At 45.4% G+C, this 23,760-nt stretch overlaps 1 protein-coding gene across 4 annotated transcripts in view; it reads right to left on the minus strand.

Moving 5' to 3' along the window:
• Nucleotides 1-23,760, minus strand: part of CkIIalpha (casein kinase II subunit alpha) — a 77,334-nt gene that overhangs the window by 14,495 nt on the left and 39,079 nt on the right. For all 4 annotated transcript variants that reach the window (XM_037428747.2, XM_037428750.2, XM_037428746.2 and 1 more), the window contains 4 exons: nt 17,383-17,433; nt 15,161-15,388; nt 2,461-2,690; nt 2,229-2,377 (listed from right to left, as the gene is read on the minus strand). In XM_037428747.2, the coding sequence (XP_037284644.1) occupies nt 2,229-2,377; nt 2,461-2,690; nt 15,161-15,388; nt 17,383-17,433 (658 nt within the window). The remainder of the gene's footprint in view (nt 1-2,228; nt 2,378-2,460; nt 2,691-15,160; nt 15,389-17,382; nt 17,434-23,760) is intronic.

Raw genomic sequence — 23,760 nt, forward strand, 5'->3', positions numbered from 1 at the left:
GAAAAAGTGATTTACCTTCTGGACCATGCTTTGCTTCCGTATGAGCACGTCCTCCCGCATTTCGGCTAGAGTTGTCGCGTCATTGTAAGCTCACGGAAGAGTTGCGAGCGCTTGCATCAGCTCAGCTTGCGTCGGCTGCGTCGGCTCTGATGTTGCAGCAAGTTGTCGCCGTCATTGTCGCTCTCGGACTCCGCAAGCACTTGGCGAATAATTTCCTCATCCATGAGGCCAGAGCAAAGTTCTAACTCGCTGTCCACACAAGCAAACTCGGAAAACACGACATCTAATGGGATCTCGACGCCCGCAGGGCGAAGGTCGTCGATAAGCTGCTCGCTTTCGGACACCTGGTCGACGACACTGTCCTCGTCCAAGGCGGCCGACTTGCCATTCAACACAAAGCCCGCGTGGCGGAAACAGTTGCGTAGCGTTGTCGATGTCAGCGACTTCCATGCATCGGCGAGCATGCTAAGTGCCCCAAGCAAATAGACCGAATACGCTTTTCCGCTGTGGAGGCACACCACCGCACGCAAAAGCAAGCGTGACCGATAGTTCACTTTGAGAGTGCGTATGACACGCTGGTCCATCGGTTGTAGGACACTAGTCGTGTTCGGTGGCAAGAACTCCACGCACACAGCCTTCAAGTTGTTTATGTGCCAATGCACAGCGCAGTTGTCTTTAAACAACACAATTTTGAGGCCTTCTAGATCAAATTTGCAATCTAGTTTTCTCACATAGCTTTCAAAAATCTTCTGTGTTACCCAGGCCTTTTTCTTGGCCTCGTACGAAACAGGCAGGGACTTTACACCTTTAAAGCAGCTCGGAGGTTTCGACTTGCCGATGACGAGCATCGGCAGTTTTTCTGTACCAGACATATTGCTACCGATCAGTACAGTAACTCACTCCTTACTGTGTTTGCCGCCATGACAAGGGTCGCCAGCAAAGGCAAGAGTCGCCCCGCCACGGTGGTCTAGTGGTTAAGGTACTCGGCTGCTGACCCCCAGGTCGCGGAATCAAATCCCGGCTGTGGCGGCTGCATTTCCGATGGAGGTGGAAATGTTGTAGGCCCGTGTGCTCAGATTTGGGTGCACGTTAAAAAACCCCAGGTGGTCGAAATTTCCGGAGCCCTCCACTACGGCGTCTCTCATAATCATATGGTGGTTTTGGGACGTTAAACCCCACAAATCAATCAATCAAAGGCAAGAGTCTTTTTTGACATCAGCTTGAAAAAAAGTGCAGTCTCGTCACAGTTGAAAGTATCGTCTGACGAGTACTGCTGTAAAAGGAACTGCAGCTTTTCAGAGCGGTAGTTCGCAACGACGCTGAGGTTAACAGCTGCACTTTCACTGCACAGTTTTTTTAAACTGAGGTCAGACCGCTTTTTGAAGTTTCTGAGCCAGCCGTCACAGACCTTAAATCCTTCAATGTTCACTTGAAGCGCCATCATCTCAGCTTTCTGTTTGAGGAGGCCCCCGGAGACGGGAACCTTGCTGGCCACTGTCGACTTTAGCCATACGAGTAGGGCCTCCTCAAGCTTAGCGTAGGTACCTTGGCTGACATTTTTCTGACGACCTTCAGTGGACTTTTCCGCAGCCTCTAAAATCTTCCGCTTGTTCTTGATGTAGTTCGAAAGAGTGTTTGGAAATATAAAACTCTCTCGCAACGTCTGCCCACGATCGGCCACTTTCAGCTTATTTCGTCATCGACAGGATGACATACTTAGCGCGCTTTATCGGAGCTCTCGAGGCTGGCAACATTGACGATCCCTTATACATTATGAATGAGCGCAATTAGCAAGGCAACACACGCACAACACATGGCACACGCACAGACGAACAGTCAGTCGAAGCGTTCCTGTCAATCCAACGTTCCTGTCAAGTCAACGTCACTGTAACCGATCGGCAGCACTCAGAAGCGTTGATTGAAGTGCGATTTTGTGCCATTGAAACAATGTATATATCGACAGTCATGGAGGCATCGTTAGTTTTAAGTGGGGCTGTTATATGTGGGCTCGACTGTACACCGAAATATATTCAAGGAAATTTTTACTCAATAAACACAATAATTTCTTAAATGCACTCTTGACATATGCAGGTTCAACTGTAGAGTACAACTGATATGTATCCACAACTTCAAATAGAATCAGTGAAGGAAGCACATTGGGTCCTACAAGAAATCTATTTTGACAACAGAAAAATTCAGACAGCATGTAATGAAGTCACGAGACTCACAGAAATAAGGATGTTCCATAGCTTCTCTGGCAGTTAGGCGCTCTTGATGGTCATAGCGAAGAAGTTTGTCCAAGAAGTCCAGGGCCTCAGGGGTTACCAAATGCTGGTTTTCACTATGCACAAAGCGCTCCCACCGCTTACGTGAATGCCTGCAGAGGTGATAACAAAAGCAGTTAAAAAATCAAGTACCCCAGCACTATAAGCAATCAATAGCGAACAGCAAAACACCAACCTTCCAAGGATATCATTGAAACGAGGGTCAAGCTCAGCCTGGTACTTTTCAAGGTATTCAAAGAGTTCCTCAGTGCCTAGCACCTTGGCAATGCGCACCAACTGGTCGTAGTTGTCATGGCCATGAAAGAAAGGCTCTCTGCGGAAGATCATCGAAGCTAACATACAGCCCAGACTCCACATGTCCAGGGAGTAGTCATACATCTGGTAGTCCACCAGCAGCTCTGGACCCTGCAAAGTCAAACCACACCAACATCCTTAAAAGTAGGTATTCTCACAAACTGCAGTTCTGTGAGCCGCACTTGAAGTGGACTATTTCCAACTACACTGAATAAATATTTTTTCTGTCCCAATGCCTCTCACTGCAGCAACCAAAAAACTATACTCTAGAGATTTCTCGATATTTGAGTAATTAATGAGGCTTCGGTGCATGTCAGAAACAAAACGAAAGTAACTCTGTCCCGAACTGCTACCCCACCTATTTAGCAACCGAATCAAACTATTAAGAAACAAGTTTTGCTTGTCCATCCACCTCAAACGTGGTTCTTGGAATGCATGGTCTGATAAGTCAGTGACAGTAAGTACAACATGGAAAAAAAAAAGAACAACAGTGCACAAGTTGTCGTTCTCTCCATCTAAAGACAAATGTGCTGGCATTCAAGACAACTTACACAATGTCGTACCCTTTTGCCTTAGAATGCAGTCACATTTGATTACACTGGTGGAGCACGACTCTGACCGCTGACAAAGAGTGATAAAGAAACTGGTATATTTACTTTTATATATGTGATATATTTACTGCACAATGCTAAGAAATAAAGCAACCAAACTTAAGTCACCAACAAATCTTTTGGACAAGATGGACATTCTACACTTAATTAACACTGTCAGCACATTGTTCCTATTAAACACACCATTCCTATAAAGTTGAACCCCTTAAGAAACGTGCACCGGGGAAGAATTCTTGTATTTCATATTAAGTGTCTTTTATAAGCAGGGTACCACATTTGCATTTTCTTATAAAACCCCACTTTTCTATGCAAGCCCACTGGTGCCTCTTATACCCATTTGTCTCTTACATCAGTGTCTCTCATGAAGTGGTTCAACTGTATAGCCATACATTTTTGCAACAGACTTTTCAATCATATTTAATACCCAAAGTTGAATTTTCTGGACTGAATCGCTCATTGTAATCATCATCACTTAGCTTGTAAAGCCGCAACATTGTATTTTCACAGACTTGACCTTCAGAGGCCTACAAAATTTGGAGATCCACAATTGTTTTGAAGGCCATGCCAGCTCTTCCTTGGGTGACAAAACACTATCGAAAATGCCACTTTTTTTCTTCCCAGTCTACCTTAATGTCATCATAATATGGTACAGGTAGTTCATTGTACATTTCACTTCTTCAGTCACCGTTTCGTTTCCATTTAGCATAGCGTGAGACAAACTACGTTAAATAATTTTTTTGAAGTCACTTCAAGTCAAATAAAATGATTTTATTAACTTCATTGGACCACGTAATTTTTTTTTTAATTCCCTCCAGGTTTGAAAAATCAGACTGCAGCTAATTCATGGTGCTGTGGCTGCAATACAGCTTAACTTATTAGAAGTTTCAAAGTTTTACTGCAGTTCAGTGTTTTCACTCACTGAACTTGACAACCTTAGCCAGATTTTTTTTTAGTTTGTAACTGAAAATGAAAATTTTGGCATATTTTTTGTACTGAAACTATCTCAGGAGAGGGGGGTGGGGTGATGACAATATGGTAATTTGAGGAAATATAGTGGCATTGGTTTACATTAGATACCACATTTACTTGCATAATGATTGTTCTCCTAAATTCTGTCATCAAAATTTGCTTTTCTATTTTTTCCCGCATAATGATCTTCCTGCCCTGAACTTACTGTCGTGAAGAGGGCAGTTATTCCAATTATGATTACACATGCTCATCATTGCGATGTGGCCACTGCACAAAACATTGTGATAGAACCTTTTTATTGTTCTTCCATGAATGCAGTAAATTACATACCTGCCAAGTTCAAGGATTCCGAATCTGGGAAATGACCGCAATAGGAGAAGGAATATGTCTGCCCCCCCCCCCAAAAAAAAGCAGAGAAAAAAAGAAGGGGCAGGGGGGGCGTCCCAAACAGTCCCGTAAGTGTAAACATTGGCGTCACTTCTACAGCACAATCTCGGTGATTCGTATGAATCTGAAGTGGGATCGAAAATAACCTTATCACCCGAAACTTTGTTCAGTCAAATCTCGATAATGCGATCTCGAAGGTGCCCGAAAATTTGATCGAATTAAAAGAAGTTTGAATTAATGAAAGCTAAATAAACGGAGGCTTCTCCCTGCAGTGGCACATGTGCATTGAGCTAACACACGAGGGGGAAGTTTCAGAAACTTACATTTATTCACAAATCACAGGACATCAGTTATTAATTGAAGTAAACGGTGATGCAAGTCTGCACACGTTTGCTTTGCAGTGAGTCAATCAATTTCGCACGCAGCTTGCAAAACATTTCTACTTCGCCTTCAGAATTCACCTGGCAAGAGAAGTTGTGCGCGGAAATGTCCAGCGCCCACACTAAATAAAGACTACAACAACGACTGCGCAGCAGAGCCTCTCTGCTATGCAGCCTCAGCATGGCTAGCACATGACGAGAAAGGCGGAGAGAAGCAGAGCAGATCGGCATTTGAGAGAAAACTAACACTCCATGGTAGTTTTTTTTTTTTTTTTGCTCTCTTCGCGCACGTTGCTGAAAGGAGAAGGGTTACGTGTGAGGGACGGGAAAGGGGGAAGCATGGCCCCTGAGTGCGTGAGACCCCCCCCCCCCCCCCCCTCAAGGCGCAGAGCCCTGCTCCCATATGGGGCAAGGGCTGCAGAAGATAGTGCGTGTTCCCTTTTTTTCAACCACACATTCATTCAACCCAGGGAGAGCTTTTCTTTTCCTCTCTTTGTTCGTGCCTGGCGTTGGAAAACGAATGGTCTTTACATGGCAGGGACAAAAAAGGGGAAAAGCGCGACACCGGCGTGTCGCAGATCGGTATTTGAGATGGAGCAAACATTCCACCACAGCCTTTTCTTTCCTTTTCATTTCATTTCTTCCGCGCGCAACGTTGAGGTGTCGCAGGTGCCGCCATGGGATTTGGCGGGGTGCTGAGAGCATTTTCGGAGCGCGGTATGTTCGAATTAACTGTTGCGAGTGCTTGCGCATTGGAATTACTGGGCGTTTTCGCCCATTTAAAATACACATAGCTTTGACGGGACCTCATCGAAAATGAATTAACCGGAAGTTCGAATTAAGCGTGTTTGAATTAATGCGATTCGACTGCATATAGAAAAAAAACAAGCAATATCAGTTTTCAAACTACGATATACACACAGAACTATTCTTTATGTGAGAAGAACTCTCCTTCCGAGACATACACGAACGAACCAATAAGGGACAGCACAGCTGGCTGCCGCAGATGTGTGCATCAAACCTACCCTTGAGGCAAAACTGAGAAGTGCTCAAGTCCACTCCACCGTAGTCATAAGCGAAGAATGACATGAACACAGATGTCTTTTAGCTATGCCTTAATCACATTTAATCTAATGCTGCGTTAGCAGCTTATCTTCAGAACTCGTAGTCCCTATTAATAATCACGTCACAGTGACCATGGTTTCCCTCGCGGCGGTATATGGCAAACTGTATACTTCTGCGTGCACTGGTCGCGCAAATGCCTTCAGAACTGTCGCTTTTTGTAACTATTTCACTCATTGTAAATAAACCCATCACATCCGTAACATATTAATGATTGCATCAGTCGTGATTTCGTCTTCAAAGAAGCATTGCCTTGACCGGGTGAGCGTTGGACCGTGCTGGATGCATGTGCACTTTCGAGATTCTGTCACACCACGTCGAGTGACTGCGGTTTCATCGGCCAAACGTGTCCTACACAACATTTTAGCATTTTGCTCTCAACCAATGCTTAATGTTCTGCTACCGAAGTTCATATCACCCGAATTCAAGCCCATAGGACACAGTGGGATTCAGCTGGGAAAATTCGCGAATTCGTATCATCCAGATTCTACTGCAAGTTTACATCAACACCTTCCAATTCGTTTCAACTATAATGTGATAGTTCAATAGTTTCGCAAAAAGCCTGGATTTTGTTGGGTTGAATTTTTCTTTATGCATACAAAAACTCACAGAAATTTCAGATTTTCAGGAGATTTTCAGGAGAAATGGCCAAAATCCGGGAGACTTGTAAAGCATGAAATTATATGTCTGCCATTGAAGATTGCCGACTTTGTGCTCGAGATCGTGGAATGCTGCATAATTTCTTCAACGGTGTCTTTATATGTGCCACACCTCGAAACTATTTTGAAGTACCCATGCACGCACTTATTGGTGAACCCCCTCACCAACACAACCTCTGTGCGTCAGCACTACGAGTGCTTCGCACACAGCGCATGAATTCAAACACTGTGCTTTTCTTTGGTGCCATCAAATTATTGACATTGTACAAAGAACTGCACAATGTATTCGATGTACAGAAGAGCTGTTGCCATTTTCAAAAAATACAGCTGGGCCTTTATTTGGAGACATGAGCGCATCTTTATTCTCAATTTTAAAATAAGTGTAACAACCAATGCCTATTCGATAAAATGTGTCCAGAAATATTGCAAGCAGTGTTGCGAGCTCCGCCGATGTCAAGAGAAAAAAAGTCGCGTTGCACGGTGAAGTACTACACCACATTCTTTTCGCGTGCTCAAGGCCTGTGATCGAATACAGCAAACAAAGACATCTTCAGCTGTGTGCCCACCAGAAGTTTCCACGTCCTGAAAACATGCAGATATCTGGATCTCACAGAGGAGCTTTTCAACTGACCTGCAGCTACTCCATGTGAATAAATCTTGAATAAGTACGGGCCCTGGATACACACCCAATTGAGGTGTATCTAGAAGTGATCTTAAAGGAACCCCAACACCAAATTTGGAAACTCAAGATGCTTGCATTTGAGTCTTACATGCGGAAACACTTCTGACCGATTATTAGTGACGAGTGTTGCCTATAAGATATTTTTATAGTTCGATTTCAAAGTAAGAGTAAGTGCTCATCCGAGTAATCAGGTCCAATCAACATAAAGATTGACGTAGACAGGGGCCGTAGCCCCTATGTGATCACCCCTCTCGCTCCGTTGTCGGGCCAGGAATGCTTTTGTTCTTTCCGAGGGGAACATGCTCAAAGCACCCACATCGGTTCAGTATTCGCGACCCACGGGCCCCTTTATTTGAAAACAGGTGGTTCAGTGTCCCAGAAGCTTAACTGCTCCGCTGTGGGATGCTAGTTTCTTATGGTATTTAGGCAAAATCCTCCTGAATGAACAACACTAGCATTAATTATACGATGCAAGCTACAAATTACTGCAAAAATGTTGCAAACAAAACTTTCGCTGTCAGGGGTCCTACCAGAAAAATTGGATCACAGAAACACATGAACTGCCAGAAGAAATATTTTCCATTCTAAGATGGCATACTGTACTTATCTCTCACTCTCCCCTTTTTTTTTCCTTTTCAATTTATCAACCAGGAGAAGAAAACGTTTTTTTTTTTCTGACCCTGGAATATTCGATGGACCTAAACAGATTCAACAAATTTGTTTTTATTTCGCATCAGAGAGTCTTTGTACCATACTCAGTTGGTGTGAAACTGCGTTCTTAATATGTAATTTTTAGAGGTCTTTCAAATTCCGAACCAGTTTGTCCTAAGGTGCAGGTCGTCGCAAAACCAAGAGACAAAAACGAGGTTCCGCTGTATGTATGTGTGTGTATACACACACACACAAATATATATATATATATATATATATATATATATACACACACACACACACACACACACACACACACACACAAAGAAAAATGAGACAGACTAAACAAAGACTGAGAAAGCAATAATAAGAGAAAGAGAAGGCTGCAGCACTGTGGGCTTGAATCAGGCTTGGCACCACTACACAACAGTCCACTTTTAAGGATATCCAAGTGCTAAGGAAATCCTATCAAAATAATCAAAACTGTAATAAGCAGGCTCAGAAAAAAAAAAAAAGACAAGAGAGATCAAAACGTTTTATTTGCAAACAAGTAAGGTAGTGCAACTATGTACTACTCTTCTTCTGAAACACCATAGTCTGTCAGCTTTCACTGCTTCACGCAGAGCTAGCACAACCTTCCTCAAGAGCATCTAAGTGCTCCACCTGGCTGAGTGAGAGGTCCTTCGCAGAACCAAGGTCCCAGGATACTAAATCATATGGTGGGCCTCCTACAATGAAATCACCCGGGTAGATTGCTCAACCGCAATGTAGCAGTCGTCGCTCTCACCGCTGTCTGCCCAAAGAAAGTCTTTCAGACCAGACGCATCTCCGTTAAAGGGCCATTCACCAGGCCCTATACCAAATTTTAGTTAGAAGTGGAAGTGGGTGGGTGTCCGATGAGGAACGTTTTGCCAAAAAATTTTTTTTAATCGGTTCATCACGAGCGGAGAAAAGTTTTTATCTTTTTTTTTTTTTTGAAGCGGCGCGAAACAAGGATGAGAGGAGGCGAGCTCGAAACCCTTGCCGCTCCTTCGCGTAGCCTTCGCAAGCCAAATCTCTTCCCCACCCTCTCCGGTATCCGACCTAGAGGTGACGTACGCATGACGTGCCCTAACAAGTCCAACCCCGAGCACGCAAGCGGCGATGCTTTGTTGACCAGCATTCTTTTGTAACCTTCTGCCTGTTTCTGCGGGATCGTTTGGAAACGCTGGTTTAGACACGGTTGAATATATGAGCACAATGAGTGCGCAAATGCATAGGAGCGTTCCATGGCGGTCGTCTGCTCCATGCGCTGACCGCGGGGACACGAACGCATGCGAAACGCCGACATATTAGCCCCGCATCTCGTTGCAATTCGCGGGAGAAAAATGGAAAAAAGACGCTCACATTACCTTATTGCGTCTCATTATTTATCTAGAGTTTCATTGATCTTTTCAAGCAACAAATTACATAAACTACGAATGCTGTGTTGAATAATTTTCGCCATATCCCATGCCACTGTCTGCAACGTCAGAGCAGAGTCGTCTACGTAGAGGACCAACGTCACTGCAGTGCAGTGTATGTAGGGCCATTCATACGCTCACGTCATGCCCTCATTCTCTAGGCGCGCGCCGGGTGAGAGAAGGGGGAGCAGCGTTCAGCTTGAAATTTGACCCAATTCCGCGGCACGTAGCGTTGAAAATTTTGGCAGACGTGATCATGAACACCTCATCTATGCATTGCAATTGTCAGCTCAAAATTGTCAAACCTGGTGAGTGGCCCTTTAAGCTCAGATTACAACTCCGGCACTTTTTCATTGTGGAAAACTTTGCAGGCCTCTCCTGGCATCACTTTGGAAGTCTAGAAGGAAACCTCCTCCTCCTCCTATTGGTTCTTCATAAGTAACAGGGTCGACATGTTTTTTTAGTGTGTGGACGGGGTGCAAGACACATTTTTGCACATGCCGTCAGCGTGGAGAGCCATTTCTGGCACATTGTAGCCAGACTCAATCGCTATATGAGATTTCTCAGCACTGAAGCATCGTAATAAGTGGTTTATTTTACCACAGAAAGCATACAAATGCGGACGGTGCAATTGTTGTTCATTGTTATAATCGGTACATCATTATAAACAGTATTGTTGTAAGTGGAGCCAACTGCAGTACAAAGCTGCCTTCATTCTTGAGCTGTCCAGTGGCTAGTCTTAGCTTCACAATAAGTCTTTCCCCTGTCCCCACCTCAGGGTTGTGCCTGCTTTTCCGGATGCCACTACGAGATTCCAGTTTTGAACTTACACAGTCAATCCCGGATATATCGACCTCTAAGAGCATCACAAAATAGTTTGATATATCCATAATTTTAAATACAAAATATGCGTCTTTAAGGCCTAAATTAGGTTGAGAGAAAATGAACTTTGTTATTATTAGTGATATTTTAATGAAATTAGGTGTGTATATGTTTCTGCTGTTTTGGAAAATGTATTTAGTTTTAATCTATCTCAATTAGTTATCATATTATGAAAGAATAAGTGAAATCTACGTCATTTTTTACGGCCATTAGGACACTTTCCCTCAATATTTTTTGGCTCCGTTTAGGATGCAGCTGCAGCAAAGAATCTGCCATGTGGAGCTGTGCTATTTATATCGTTAGTGACATACATCATCATCATCATATAAAAATGGTGAATTGTGTTGAAGGTCCCTAATTTTAAAATGCAATTAGCTCACTTTATTGTTTACAAAATTTTATACGGCCAACTAAGCTATAAAAAGATAGCATAGCTCCACAGTTTCATTCCTTACGAGTTGAATGATTCAAAATCATTAACAGAAAGTTCCGAAAGGCTAGTCCTGCTGGCAAATAAATGTAAAGCCCAGAAAATCACATTTGAAGTTTTGACACTCATTGCCCCAATTTCTAAAAGAAATCTTTAAAGGGGCCCTGAAACACTTTTTTGAGTAACCATGAAATTAATTCACTGGAAAAGCATATTGCCTCAAAAAGTCAATGCCGCAAAAATTTTAACAGTATGTCCAGTATGAGCGGAGTTATTACAAGATTTGTCACACGCTGCAATAGCATTCTCTCTCCTCTCGTCACGACGAAAGCGCGGAAAGCTAAGCCGGGAGTAATGTCACGCGCGCCTCCTGACCTTGAGCACTTTTTCTTTTTCTTTGAATCTGCGAGTTTTGCAGTGTGATCGCGCGCGCACGCGTGGACATGTAGCGGCCTCCCGCGGCGATCTCAGCAACGACCGAGCGCGCCATGTTCAAATCAGCCAATGGCTGATGCGCCCAGAATAGATAGGTTTACTACAAGTGATTTTTGGGCTTATTCCATGATTTGTCGTGAGAAGAGAAAGCAATTTTTAGCTGACTGATAGTTTATTGCGAATTTGAAACAGCGTGCTGCGCTATAATATTCAGCTTGCGTGTTCTTGAGAGCCTTTACTACCGATAGGCAGCGTTTTCTGACCATGCTGAAAAAGTGTTGCAGGGCCCCTTTAACAATAAATTTTATTTACATGTTCCCTATCTGTTTCTCAGCTAAACAAAACAAAAAACGTCCAATTTCATTAAAAACATCACTTCTAAAATTTCCATTGTGAAAAGCATGATCTGAGCCCCACCATGGCAAGTGGTTAAGGGAGGGGTGAGTCCAGAAGAGACCACGGGGGATGAGACTATAGCCACTGGTTCCTCATATGTCTTTCCAGTCTTTGGAAAGAACCACCTAGATGTTAGGCAGCATGCTGCCCTGTGTAGTAGGTCGCTATAAACCGAGCGTCGCTTACACTCAGCCACATGTAGATGTAGTGTCCCAAGACAGAGCAGGGAACTGCATCGACTTCACATTTCTGATGAGTTCGTTTTACCCAGACGCGGTCAGCTCGACTGTAAAATCATGGCGAAACCAAGTGGGCGCTCCACCTTCCCCCTTCGCTGAATCGTCTTCGAAAGCAGAGCGAGAGATGCGCTGCATGTTTTGCTGCTCGCATGATCATTCTGCACACGCGCTTTACAGTTACTCCAACAAATTGGTGTGTAAATCACTAGCATACACAGGTCTGACCGCAGCGGATCGTAAACTGACTCCATCAAACTGTCGTCTCAATGGTGCACTTTAGCCGGCGCCTACTTGTTCCAAGCCCGCTTTTTACGGCTTCCAAAAGCTCACTGCAAGGATAGTTTCAGATGATGTTTTCTGGGCATCTCGATCGCATGAAAAAACTACTGGCACAAAGCAGAAACACGGTGCATCGAGAAAACGTGCATGAGCGCAAAAGCAAACGCACACGATCAGACAGCCACAGCGGCAAACGCAAAATATGTGAGAGAGAGAAAAAAATAATGACGCGTCGGTCACACGAGAGAGAGAAAAAAATAATGACGCGTCGGTCACACCAGCCAATGTGAGACACGAAATGGGACGCTGTGATGCCATTTTGAGATGGTGAAAATTATGCACAAAAGAACTAGCTTTAAATGTAGCTCGAAATGGCGGCGCTCAACAGGCTCCAACCCTCATGGCACGCGCGTGTACTTAAACAAATTTCATTTTTCCGGGGGCATTTTACAGCTGCCGGCACACCTCGAAGGCCAATTATATCACATTTTCCAATCAATTTTAGCATTATTAATTTGAGAGCGACTGCTCAGAAGTACAAACGAAAGTAAGTGTTGTGAAAAATCTATTTTATCGCCATTTTCAATCGCTCCAACACCCGCGTCCCCCCATCAAAGCATTTTAGGCCTCAGAAATTGTTACAAGTGCTAATCTAACGATTTGCTCACAGTATAATGAAGAACAAGGTGTGAAATACAAGCTACCATACTTTATTTCGGATGAAAATAGTTCGTAAGCTTGCCATGCTTCTTGCATGTCATCAAATTCAAGCCATCCTCAATATCACTGAAAGTTTTCAAATAAGTGAATTCAGCTCCTTCGACCACAACAGCATTCATTGATGCAGAGCACCGATGCAAGCTTTGAAGCACGGCAAAAGGTTGGTTAGCAGCAGCAGCGAAGGCGTTGACGTATTCATAACAACACGGGTACACTTCGGCATTGATGCAGTCAGAAACAGCTACGTCATCATCCACACCGATGAAATCGCTCACTATCCGAGATGGTGCCCCAAAACGCTGATAAGTCGCAGAATGCACTGAGGCACCGTATGCCATTGTCAGCAGTCATGATTCATGAGGCACCCGAAGTCGTTACCTAGCCCACAAGGAAAGTTTATGGTGGTGCTTTACTTGATGTGGCTACATGCCACATCATGTTTTATGTGGTGCTTTACTTGATGTGGCTACATGCGGGTGAATGTCCTGTTCCACTCCCGAATGAGGATTTATCAGGAACGAAGCGAGAAGTGCAGAAGACACACCAAAAAACGCAGTTCCCACTGCCAACATGTTAGCGATATCGATGTCACTTGTGGCTTTGTAGCTGGCAGCTGCATCTTCGAGCGACTTTGATGCTGTGCCGTGACGGCAGAAAGAGAATGTGTGGTCTGGTACGAGCTTGTTCTTCATCATCATCAGCGTCACCATGACCTATACACTCAAACCTCGATATAAAAAATCCCGGATATGCTGTCGAATCTCATTAATTCGAACATGCTTAATTTGAACTTGCGGTTAAATAGAATCGACGCTCTGGTCCTGTCAAAGCTATATGCGTTCTAATGGGCGAAAACAGCCGTAATTCGAACGCGCAAGCACTTGCAACGATTAATTCAAACATACTGTGCTCTGAAAATGCCCTCAGCACCACGCCCAATCCCACGGCGGCACCTCCGACACGTCGACGCTGCGTGCGAAGAAGGTAAAGAAGGAAAGGCAAGAAAAGGCTGCGGCAGAATGTTTGCTCTCTCTCAAACAACGCTGACCTGCGACGTGCCGGTGCCAAGCTTCCCTTTCCCATTCCTGCCACGTAGAGACCCTGCTTTCAACGCCGCATGCGAAAGAAAAAAAAAAGCTGCTGCGGAGTGTTGCTTCTCTCTCAAATGCCGCTCTGCTTCTCTCCGCGTGGAGATGATGGAGACGCTCCTCCTTTCTCTTCATGAGCTGGCCACGCTGTGGCTGCGGCGCAGAGGGTAGCAGTGAAGACTCTGTCAACGTCATCTTCAGAGAGTGTCAGCGCTGGACATAGCCGCGTAACTTCTCTTGCCAGAAGAACGCTGAAGCCAAAGTATAAACGTTTTGGAAACAACTTGCGAAATTGATTGACTCGCTGCAAGAGAAACGTGTGCAGACGCGCATCACTGATTACTTCAATTAATGACGGATGTCCTGTGATTTGTGACTAAATGCAAGTGTTCTAAAACTTCCCCCTCGTGTGCGAGCTCAATGCACATGCGCCACTGCATTGTGAGCCCTCCGTTCACTTAGCTTGCATTAAATTCTAACTTCTTTTAATTCGAACAAATTTTTGGGCCACTTCGAGTTCGAACTATTGCGATTCGACTGTAGTGTTAAAAATATAACTTTTTCATAAATTTTTTGGACATAACGAACTTATTTTCATGTAAGATGCAATTTTGTTAGAAGGTTTGAGTATAGTGGGTACCAGGCATATGCTGCGTTATGACGGTAGAGAGAGAACGTGTGGTTCCGAATGCGCTTGTTCTTCCTTGTCATCAGCATCATCGTCAGCAGCAGCTACGGTGCATGACGCCAGACAACGGACATGCCTTTACAGGGTCAAGGCATGTCCGTTGTCTGGCGTCATGAAGAAGCTTAGCCCCTAAATTTGGTCTCAGATTTTTTCTTCACATCATTCTTGTGGTGTAAGTTTCCAACCACATAGGCCTTGAAACAAGAGAACGTCCAGTGAGTTTTGCTGCATTCGCTCACTTCAAAGCCAAGTGTGAACGGACCTCTCTCTCACGGACAAGCCACATTGAATTGCTCGCGTGTACAGGTTAATCGTGCGTTTTTATCAATTGCAGTGGCTGGGGAAACGGCTCGCATATGACCAAATCACAGTGCATTTTATATAACGTAGTCCATCTAAAAAAACTTTAGAATTTGTATCATTGCAAAACTCTAATCACCCATAATCGTATCATCGAGATTCTATTGTATCAAAGAAAAGTATACAGAAATATGCGTGTTATTTTTGATTAGAGACAGTACCTTGAAGTACCGGGATGCAACACGAACATTGTACTCTTGGCCAGGGTGGTAGAATTCAGCAAGACCCCAGTCTATCAGCCGCAAACGTCTGCACTCGTGGTCAATCATCACATTATGAGGCTTGACATCACGATGCATGATGCCCATAGAATGAGAGTAGTCCAGTGCCTTGAGCAGCTCATACAAATAGTAGCGAATGTCGTAGTCCGTCAGCGTCTGGTATAGCTGCTGCAGGGCCAAAAATGTGCAAAGATACTTTGTTCACTGTCACGGCCAGGAAGAATAGAGATTACTGCAACTACTTGGTTAGAGGCAGTACAAGGAAGAACAATGAGAGCAAGATGATAAACATAGCTCTGTGCTAATCATATATCTAGCTCAATGTCATTTCTTGTACAGCTCCCAGCTATGAATCAGACACACTTGCTCAATGCATCACTACAGTCGAACCCCTTTATAGGAGACATCGATGAAAGAGACCAATGAGTATGAGAGACACTAGTGTGCCTGCATTGAAATAGAGGTTGATAAGAAGATTCATACGTGGAACCTTGCTCATAAGAGACACTTCATATAAAAGACAAGAATTGCTGCACCGTGCATGTCTCCTATAAAGGGGTTTAACTGTATTATGAACATGAACTGTAAACCATTTAGCTGAACTTTTAAGGAATGACTGATAAGTAAACATCATCAAGACAACTATTTATCATGCTAATTTACTACCAGTTTATCGGACCGTCAAACCTCAATATATGAATCGCTACGCAAAAAAGGAAAGCACGTGCGTCACGTTTACAAATCTCACGACCAGTTCGTACCACGCATAGTATACTGTAATGCTCTGTACATGTACATGCTAGCCTTATGTGACTAGGAGACCACGCAGTGAGCAATCCGCGCTAGGCAGGCTTCAGCCAGTGGCCACTAGGTGGCGACTACTTGATCTTGAAGCGAATAGTGCGGCAGTTATTCCAACCAAAACAATAAATACTTGGTTTGAAGTGAGTATTCATTGTGCTGTGCCATAAATGTGAAATTTTTCCATATACCTGATATATGAAATTTTGGCTATACAAAACTCTTTTGCAGTCTTGGCACAATATATTGAATCTTTACTGCAACTGTAATGGGTCACTGCATTTATCTTGGTGGAACAGTACCAAACAAGGTGCAATGGTTAGGTCACTTGGAAAGTATGAAGGTATGAGGCTTCTACTCAACAATGAAAACAGAAGTTGTACCGTATTTACTCACATATTGAACCCACCTTCTTTTTAAGGAAAAAAAAGGTGCCAATTAGGGGGAGGAGGATCATTAAATGAGAGAAAAAAGCCACAGGAGCTACAACAGCATAAATTTTGCATAGCTTATAATAAACTTGCTGTCCAACCACTGCTGGCCTTGCAATTCAGTGGCAGGACTACGGAGCCTCTCAACCTATTTTAGGATTTCACTCTCCATGAGAGGAAACTGTCCCTGTTTTGGCAGCAATGTGCGACAAACATTTTTTTGCAGCCCGAAGCTCTTCTCGTTTTCTCCCGTAACGAACGGGCACGGATCAACACTGAAGTGTAGACCAGCCACTCGGTCCCCATGCTGCAGGGCATGCTCAAACAGCTCCAAGTATAAAACCGGCTGTGTAGTTAGCGCACCACCCAATTGTGCCCCCTGCAGCAGGTTTCCAACAAAGTTCACTATGACAAACCCAACAACAAAAATGTAGCGTCGGATGGCGGTGCATGTTACGGGTGCACGTTGCATGGTTGCGCTTTGTTATAGTGCAGCTCTGCTTGCTGGCACTGTAAGCAATTAGGGTTCTTCTGCATTTGACAAATAGCGCTATGCCACAAAAGAAGCGACTAAAATTTTCATTGACGCCATCAACGCTTGAGCTGCTTCGCAACTGTTTAGCATGGATGGCTATTAAACTATTTTTCACATTTAATGCATAGTTCATTTGCGATATAGCGGGGCGATTTAACGTTTTGATAATCAACAGCAGTAGCTAACACACTGAAATAAAAATAAGTTTTTTATAGAAGTAAATACGATAAAACATGAGACAGGTCAATTAACCACACCTTAATACAAATAAGACATTCCACATTATTAAAGTTAACGGCTACAAGGTCTTTGCTTTAATGGCCTAGTTTTTATGTAAGAGTATCAAGAAGCGCAAGAAATTAACTTGTACGAGATATCAACTGAAATAAACATACCTTGAAGTCAGTGTTGTTGACATGTTCAAAGATCAGGGCAGGTGTCCTTGACTGAAAAGAAAAAGCTGCTTTACATAATGTATGCACATTTCTAATTCAACCTGCTACCTTGTCAACGCTTGCACGGACATCTATAGCAATAGCTGCTCAATCTCAGTTTTCCTTGGAGTAGTCTACTGGACAGTACCGAGTGCAAAAGTAAAAGCTTGCCTGAAGGATTCATTGCAGAGGTTCTGGCATACCATTCTGCAGATAGTTAAGGCCTTTGCTTTTGATTAGGTCACTGACCTCTGGACAGTGTGTCTTTAAATGAACAAAAACACTTCACCACTATCCCTTGTAGTTTGTTGTATAAAATCAACATACAACTCTGAAAATGAACTCAAATCATGAAGATCTTCTGCCTAAAGGAATATTTTTAGGAGGGAACATGGTGTGCGCAGATATTTTCTTGTGCTTTATACCAAAACCTGATCAAACTAAATAAACTTGTTCAGTTTTTCACCCAGATTTCAAATATGCAATAACTCTTCTTAAAGGTCGACTAAAAGCTGCCTCTTTAATGTTTCCATGCAGAAGAAAGTGATCTTCGGAGAACCAGATGCTACAATATACAATAACAGGGTGTCTACCAGTTTAATTTTTCGAAATTCCCCGACTTTTGCAGTTTTTCCATGATTTCCACGACTGAAACGTATGCTTGGAAAACTCTGCAGCAAACAATCCCTTGGTAAAAAAACAAAGATGCATGGGTTGCTATAATGTACAGACAAAAAACAATTTCTGCTTTTGCGACTCATTTTTTGACTAAAAACCAATTTGAAGATGCCTTTCCATCAGGCACGATCGCAAGTGGCTTAGCAAACACACTTTCAACACTCGTGCTTGGCACAGCCAGTACACATTCAACCATTGCAGGCACAGAACACGGCAAGTTCGGTTGAGCACTGAAAATCGCGGTGGTTTTAGTATGGCAAGCACTTTGTGACAAGCTCACAGCAGCCAGGAGTTTCTTGCTCACAAAATGGCTGGAGACGACAGTGATGCCCGTATTAATGAGAAAGAAAGTCTTCTGGCATGTCTTCTGTGCACTGAACCTTTCCTGTGTCCTTAGACACTGCTCTAATCCATAAAGCGTGTTCCGATACCTCCACGTTCATCAAATCAGAGGTAAATGAACACTTTGTTGTGGGACACACTGAGAGTGATTCACAAAAAGAATGGCAATATGGCTGCAGCCCAGACAGCTTAGAATACGCCCCTAACTGAATTATCGTATCTACAATCGACTTCTGTCCCCCACCTGAATTTGTTTGCTAGGAATACTACTCGCATATTCTGTGAACTTTGCCAACATCCAGCGTCTGAAAAACAGAGTCGTGTCCTACTGCAATACTACTATTTTCACGATGGGCACACACATTTGCATATCACTTCTCTAAGTTCCGACACTTGGGGTGCAACGCAAGTCCGCTGACACTGAAAACTGGGGCTTAAAGATGTTGTGAAACCTCTTGCACAAATTTTCAACTTCATGTGTATTTAGAACCCTGGCCTGTCCATACCCCTTGTGTTCCCTTGTATTTCCTGATAGTGATACTTCTTATCAATATTATACATCAACTCATTTCATCATCCGGGCTGATCAATTTCAATTCCCCGCTTATGTTCCCCTTAACTGCACAGCTGATGCCACTTTGAGTGAGCCAATGAAAAGTCTCAGTCATCGACAAAACATGGCTATGCAGCGATGTTCGCCGCCCCATGGTTGACGGAGGTTCGTAGCATCATACGATTTCAATTGCGGCGCCGTAAAGCCATCATGAACATTGTTTACTTTGATAAGTTGTGTGGCAATGTCTTATGACGCACGGTAAGAATAGCAAGGACTAAGCCACCCAAAAGGCTTTTTAAAACACATCCTGATGCAACCATAAGAAAAACAGCGGAATGTTGCACCAAGCAGGTGAAGGCAACACATGATGGAGCCCAGATGTACTTGGGAAAAGGAACCAAGCAGAACATTTGCTGTACTACCACAGTGTACAAAATTGCTATCTCAGTGTGCAAAAATTGCAGTGAAATTTTTTTTTCCTAGCCTACTATAAATATATCATTTTGAAGCAAAAGAAAGCTAAAATTTTGTTTATAACTTCTTTTACCGTGATGTTTCACTGATGTCAACTTTTGCCAAGCTGTTTTCTGTGGCTGCAGCTGAAGGAGCAACAATTTAAGCTTAGATCAATGGTAATGATTATTTACGTGACGGTTGCAGATTGTAGTCAGTTCCCACAACCTTTCCCTGTTTTTACAAGAATTCCATGACTATTACCCGGATTTTCCCTTTTCCTGGTTTCCCATGTTTTCCAGATTGGTAGGCACCCAGAATAAGTGCTACTGCAAACAGTTTTCAAATCGCATTACAAATCATATTGCAGTAAGTAGAAACTTAATTTATGTATTATGACTGTGAAGAAGAAGATGTGCCCGCAGCGAGCAGCATCGCCAACGCCCGGCTCTCTCGGCTCGTGCTTCGGTTCGTTGCTGTGCCGATCGCTGGACGGTTCTTCACGCTGTCTCGTCGCTGTCTTTAACGGCTAATAAACCTCCTCACATTTGGTGGAAGGTGCTGTTAATCCCCGTCGCTACACCCTGGAGCTGCGAAGCCGCACGCTAACACCTGTCATGACTGCCAACGCCACTACATCGACGCCTTCGCTCCAGTTCAACTGCCCTGGCCATCCTACGCTACGGGAGCCGAAGGTCTTCAGCGGTGCAGATGGGACCGACGTCGAAGACTGGCTGGAGCACTACGAACTGGTGAGCGCCAACAATAAATGGGATGAAGCCGACAAGCTGGGCCACGTGATATTTTATCTCACTGGCGTCGCCGAATTGTGGTTTAATAACCACAAACACAACATCCCCACATGGAGCGTCTTCAAGACGTCATGTGCTGAAGTGTTCGGTCGGCCGGCTGTCCGCAAGCAGAGGGCAGAACAGCGCCTGCGCGTCCGCTCTCAGCAGACTGGCGAGACCTTTACCAGCTATATTGAGGACGTCGTCGACCTTTGTCGTCGTGTGAATGACACCATGCCCGAATCTGACAAGGTCAAAAACATCCTGAAGGGCATCGACGACGGCGCATTTCAAATGCTCTTGGCAAGGAATCCAAGCACAGTTTCTGAAGTCGTCAGCTTGTGTCAGAGCTACGACGAGTTGAAAAAGCAACGCACTCTGACTAGGCAGCCTCAGCCTGGTGGTGAGTCGCTGTCCAGTTTCGACTCCATGCCGGACAATTCACCATTGCTTCAGCAAGTCCGAGCCTTCGTCCGTGAGGAAGTCGCCCGCCAACTTTCCCTAGTGCCCTTTACTCACGAGACCACCACCCGTCTACCTGCCCCGCTTCGCACTGCTATATCGGAAGAGGTTGCACAAGCTGTTCCTCTTGCGCACTACGAGCCACCTCTACCTAGCCGTGGTCACTGCCCGGGTGGCGCACAGCCGGTAGGCGCTCCTGTCGCCTATCCACCAGCCGTTCAGCCTGTGGCCGCGCCCCTAACGTATGCAGCGCAGCCTGTGGCTCCTCCTGTCGCCTTTTCGCAAGAGATGCAGCCCGTAGCCGCGCCGCTCACATATGCAGACGCTGTACGTAGGCTCCCGCAACCACCCTACACCACGCGCCCACAGCCCGCACACCCGGCTGCTTATACTGCACCTTGGGCGGCAGCACCAGTCGCCAATCCCTGGAGGACGCCCGATAACCGACCGATTTGCTACGCTTGCTTCACTCCCGGACATGTTGCTCGCTACTGCCGCCGTCGACCTCAGACGTTCGGCAACTATGCCCGGTCGTCGCATCCCGGCAGCCAACCCTTCGTCCAATACGGGCCCGTCTCGCCACCTCGCTATGCGCCTACTGACCACCTTGACTTCCAGCCGCAACGCGCACCCTTTCCTCGTCGGCGATCGCCCTCCCCCATGCGTCGCCGGCCCGGACCCTCCGACCAGGAAAACTAAGTAACGCAGTTCAAGAGGCAAGAACTGCGCCGTTTTCGAACTGTCTAAGCCCTCGCTCCTGTCCTGCTAACGTGGTCGCAGTAACTGTTGAAGGTTATTGTACTTTCGCCCTTGTGGACACTGGTGCCGCTGTTTCTGTTATTGCCGCTAATCTCTGCCGTTTATTACGCAAAGTAACGACGCCGCTTTCCGGACTGTCGCTTCACACCGCAAGCGCACAGCAAGTAACGCCTCTCGCAGCCTGCACTGCAAGAATCTCCATCAAAGGCATTCTTTACATCGTGGAGTTTATTGTTCTTCCTGTCTGTTCGCATGACGTCATCCTCGGGTGGGACTTCCTATCCCGCCACAATGCCGTCATAGACTGCGCACGCGCCGAAGTTGAGTTTTCACCCTTGTGTGATGTCCCATTACTGGACGCTCCTCATCAGCCGCCGAAGTTGCTCGTTCATGAAGATACTGATATTCCGCCTGGAAATTTCACTCTTGTTCCCGTTTCATGCAACGCCTACACTGACGCTACAGTTCTTTTTATGCCTTCCGATATCTTCAAATGTCGTCGAGCTTTGCCGCTGCCTTTCGCAACAATTGACCTTGCCGCTGGAAGAAGCAACATGTTCGTAAGCAATCCGCTTTCCACACCTGTCACATTGCTTGCGGGGGAATGTCTCGGCCGCGTGCAGGATCTCGACCCTTCGTTTTTGTTTGATGTCCCGGACGACTACTGCGACCACCCAAAAGCACTGTCGGCACTCGGGGAGTCGTCCAATGATACGTTTTCCAGCGCCATCGCTGACACTCTCACTCCCACCGAACAAGCCGACCTGCTAGATCTTCTGCATGAGTTCAGGAGTTCGATGTGTCGCAACCTCAACTGGGCCGCACATCACAAGTCAAACATCATGTTGACACCGGCCTACACCAGCCACTGCGTCAAAGACCATACCGTGTCTCCGCTGAAGAGCGCCGCGTCATCAACGATCAAGTCGAAGATATGCTTCGTAGAGACGTCATTCGAGCATCTCACAGTCCCTGGGCGTCTCCCGTCGTCCTGGTGCGTAAGAAAGACGGGTCTATCCGATTTTGCGTGGACTATCGTCGTTTGAATAAGATAACCCGCAAGGACGTCTATCCTTTGCTGCGCATTGATGACGCCATTGACACCCTTCACGGAGCGGAATTTTTCTCGTCGCTAGATTTGCGGTCTGGCTACTGGCAGGTCCCAATGGCAGATGACGATCGCCAAAAAACGGCATTTATTACACCAGACGGACTATATGAATTTAACGTCATGCCCTTTGGGCTTTGTAACGCGCCTGCCACGTTTGAACGCCTTATGGATAATACGCTACGTGGCCTCAAATGGAATATGTGCCTCTGTTACCTCGACGATGTCGTGGTTTTCTCCCATGACTTTCCTACGCACCTCCTTCGCCTCAGGCACGTTTTGAGTTGTCTGACCAACGCTGGTCTGCAGCTTAACCTAAAAAAATGCCGCTTCGCTGCACGCGAGCTCGTCATCCTAGGCCACATCGTGTCCAAGCACGGCGTATTACCAGACCCAGCAAAACTTCGAGCAGTCGCAGAATTTCCCAAGCCGACGACCATGAAAGAACTTCGCAGTTTTGTAGGCCTATGCTCCTATTTCCGGCGCTTTGTTCGCAATTTTGCATCTATCATGTCACCGTTAACCCAGCTTCTTCGTGGTGACGTGAACCTCACCTCCTGGCCCCCTGCATGTGACGTTGCCTTCACTACTCTGCGCCGTCTGCTCACTTCCCCCCCTATTCTTCGCCACTTCGACCCGACGGCTCCTACCGAAGTGCACATCGACGCCAGCGGCGTCGGGCTAGGCGTGGTCCTCGCTCAACGAAAGCCCGGCTATTCAGAATACGTTGTAGCCTACGCTAGCCGCACTCTGACGAAAGCCGAAACTAATTACAGCGTGACAGAAAAAGAGTGTTTGGCTCTGGTGTGGGCGCTTGGGAAGTTCCGGCCGTACTTATACGGCCGCCCATTCGATCTAGTAACTGATCACGACGCGCTTTGCTGGCTCTCCACGTTGAAAGACCCTTCTGGCCGCCTTGCGCGATGGGCACTCCGCATCCAAGAGTACGACATTCGCGTCGTATACCGCTGCGGACGCAAACACTGACGCTGCTGCTCTGTCCCGCTCACCTTTACCACCAGATCAGATGTGCGGAAACACTTGCCTCCAGACCTTGTCATCACTAAATCTCGACTCGATTGCCACCGAACAACGTCGTGACCCGTGGATCGCCTCTCTTATCGAATATTTATCTGGCACGCCCAACCTTCCAGTATCTCGATCCCTCCGACGTCAAGCTTTCCATTTCG

This window comes from Rhipicephalus microplus, chromosome X (assembly GCF_043290135.1).
Source record: "Rhipicephalus microplus isolate Deutch F79 chromosome X, USDA_Rmic, whole genome shotgun sequence".
NCBI classification, from domain to species: Eukaryota; Metazoa; Arthropoda; class Arachnida; order Ixodida; family Ixodidae; genus Rhipicephalus; species Rhipicephalus microplus.